At 35.5% G+C, this 2,974-nt stretch overlaps 1 protein-coding gene across 1 annotated transcript; it reads left to right on the top strand.

Moving 5' to 3' along the window:
* The first annotated feature begins 274 nt into the window (after positions 1-274).
* On the top strand, positions 275-985 carry LOC138125852 (uncharacterized). The gene has a single exon (XM_069041398.1). The coding sequence runs from the start codon at positions 275-277 to the stop codon at positions 983-985; it is 711 nt and encodes a 236-aa protein (XP_068897499.1).
* The last annotated feature ends 1,989 nt before the right edge of the window (positions 986-2,974 follow it).

The following is a 2,974-nucleotide window of genomic DNA, read 5'->3' as shown; positions in this document are numbered from 1 at the left end:
GCTACAATTTCTACTGAAAAAAAGATCACCTGTCCAGAACCCTTATTATTACATTGAGATTAGACTGGATTATACAGGGTGTGTCAGAATTCCACCGACAAACTTTCAGGGATGATTCTACGATCAAAAATAAAACTCTTAATACATACATAAGAGGATATTGTTTGGCAGCGATAGAGAGCAGATGTGGAAAAAGTGCAGCGATAACAAACGTAAACAACGACGAGTGAGTGAGAGGTGATAAGCAGAAGACAGCGGGCAAGAAAGAGAGGGCATGCCGAAATCGCCGAAAGCAAGGAAAGAAAACAGCAAGAGAGAAAGAGAAGAGGGTAGGATGTCGGAAGAAGGCCTGAACCCATTCAGAAAGAGTTCCAGAACCGAAAGATCCCCAAGTAGAAGCGAAGAAAGAAATCAGAGCAAAGAAATAGAGAAGAAAATAGAAACAGTGCTTAAAGAGATAAAAGAGTATATGGCGGGAATAGTAGAGGAGAGCAAAGTACGAAGAAAGGAATTAGCGGCAGCGAGAGAGAAGGAGGGAGATCAAGAAAGAGAGGACATGCTGAAATCGTCAGAAGTAAGGAAAGAAAGCAGCAAGAGAGAAAGAGAAGAGAGCAGAACGTCGAAAGAAGGCAAGAACCCACTCAGAAATAGTTCCAGAACGAGAAGATCACCAAATAGAAGCGAAGTAGTAAATCAAAGCAAGGAAATGGATAAGGAAATGAAAACTACCATGATAAGAGAGATGAGAGAGGAGATCAAAACACTAAGAAAGGAATTAGCGGCAGTGAGAGAGGAGAATGGGGAGTTAAGGAAAGAATTAGCGACAGTGAGAGAGGAGATGAGAGGAAGAGAAGAAAAAGGGCAGTTGGAGAAGGCAGATTGGATGAAAAGGATAAAAATGATAGAGGAAAAGATGGAACAAAGAGAAAAGAAGGAGAGGAAGAATAATGTTATAATAACTGAAATAGGGGTAATTGGTAGTTGACTATAACCGACTACTTCAAGTTCAAATGAAATATTTTCAAAAGGGCGGCACTTCCGGAAATACCGGAAATCGATGCCATCTTTGTTTTTTTAAATAGAAAGGCCCCATTTTGACTTCACATTTCGATTTTACGTTAACTTTTGAGTTTAGTACGTCTTTTTGTCAATACTTATCTGTCATCGTTTTTGACCTATGTCATCTTTTTTGCAAAAAAGTGAGGTTGCAGGGCTTCATTAAAAAATTTATAATTCCTGAACCATCAGAAATAAATAATTTATTTTTACTTTACTGACTTGCCAAAGATTTGGCCGCTTTTTTGCGCTATCAACGACATTTTTTTAATGTTTCATAGGCCTACTGCAATTTTTTAAAATTGATAATCAAAAAATGTCGAAAACTTCATTTTTTTAAATGGCAACTACCATTTCTGATACTAGATATAAATGTAAAATTACATTTTAAGGCCACTTTTATTAACATCATGTATGCCTATTTGCAGCCGTTTAGGCGTAATTTTAATTTTTTGAATAAAATATTATTTTTTATAATCAATTGTTCTATTTGAATTTTTATTCAAAAATAGCATTGCAATAAATATTAGATAACAACAAAATAATAAAAAATAAGCAAATCAACAAAAAAATATTTTAATATAAATGAATTCATTGAAAATATTTTTTTGTTAATTTGCTTATTTTTTATTATTTCGTTGTTATTTACCGTTTATTGCATGTGATTTTTGAATAAAAATTCAAATAAAACAATTGTTTGATAAAAAAAAAACAATATTTTACTCAAAAAATCGAAATTACGTCAAAACGGCTGGGAATAGGCATACATAATGTTAATAAAAGTAGGCTTAGAATTAAATTTTACATTTATATCTAGTGTCACAAATGGTGGTTGCCATTTAAAAAAATGAAGTTTTTGACATTTTTTGATTAGCAATTGTGAAAAATTTCAGTAGGCGTATGAAACATTAAAAAAATTTCACTAATGGCGGAAAAGATCGGCCAGGTCTTTAGGAATTCAACTTAAAAAAATCTATTATTTATTTCAGATGGTTCAAGAGTTATAAATTTGTTAATGAAGCCCTGGAACCTCGCTTTTTTGCAAAAAAGATGAGATAGGTCAAAAACGATGACAGATAAGTATTGACAAAAAGACGCTCTAAACTCAAAATTTAACGTAGAATCGAAATGTGAAGTCAAAATGAGGCCTTTCCATTTAAAAAAATAAAGATGGCGTCGATTTCCGGTATTTCCGGAAGTGCCACCATTTTGAAAATATTTCATTTGAACTTGGAGCAATCGATTATAGTCAACTACCAATTTTCATGTTAATATGATTTGGGGAAATCAGAAAGTTTCTAATGAACGGGCTACGTGAATCAGCCTGTATAGATGACGATTTGACAAAAGAAGAAAGGGCAACCCAAAAGAAGTGAAGAGAGTTGGCCAGAGAGGAGAGAGATAGAGGAAAAAAGGTGAAAATAGGATACAGTAAAATACAGATAAACCGGGACTGGTTTAGATGGGATGAGAAACAGGAAAAACTGAAGAAAATTTGCTAGAAGAAGGAGAGAATAAGAAGACGACCCGGCGAGAAAATGTACAAGGAGAAGGTGAATAAAAAGGTAGAGGGACAAAGACGCAGATAAGTAATAGAGAATAAGAGAATCGAAGTACAATAGGAAAAAGGTAGAGGGACAAAGAGACAGATAAGTAAGAGAGGAGAGAGAGAATAAGAGAATCGAAGTACAATAGGGAGGGGAGAGAGTGTGTGTGAGAGAGGAAAATGATAGCGGGTTGCAGAGGTGGGGACGAGGAGAGAGAGAACAGGAATGGGAAGGAAGAAGAAGAGAGAGAGAAGGTGCAGGAGGTGACGCGAGGACAATGAGAAGATCGAACACATGCGGCGAAATGAGAGAGAGAAAGAGAAGGGAACGGGGAGAAATATGGAGCGAAGACGGCAGGGAGATGGATGAAA

This window comes from Tenebrio molitor, chromosome 3 (assembly GCF_963966145.1).
Source record: "Tenebrio molitor chromosome 3, icTenMoli1.1, whole genome shotgun sequence".
Lineage (NCBI taxonomy): Eukaryota > Metazoa > Arthropoda > Insecta > Coleoptera > Tenebrionidae > Tenebrio > Tenebrio molitor.
Note: the sequence above shows the minus strand (reverse complement) of the source record. Positions and strands in the feature narration are given on the sequence as shown.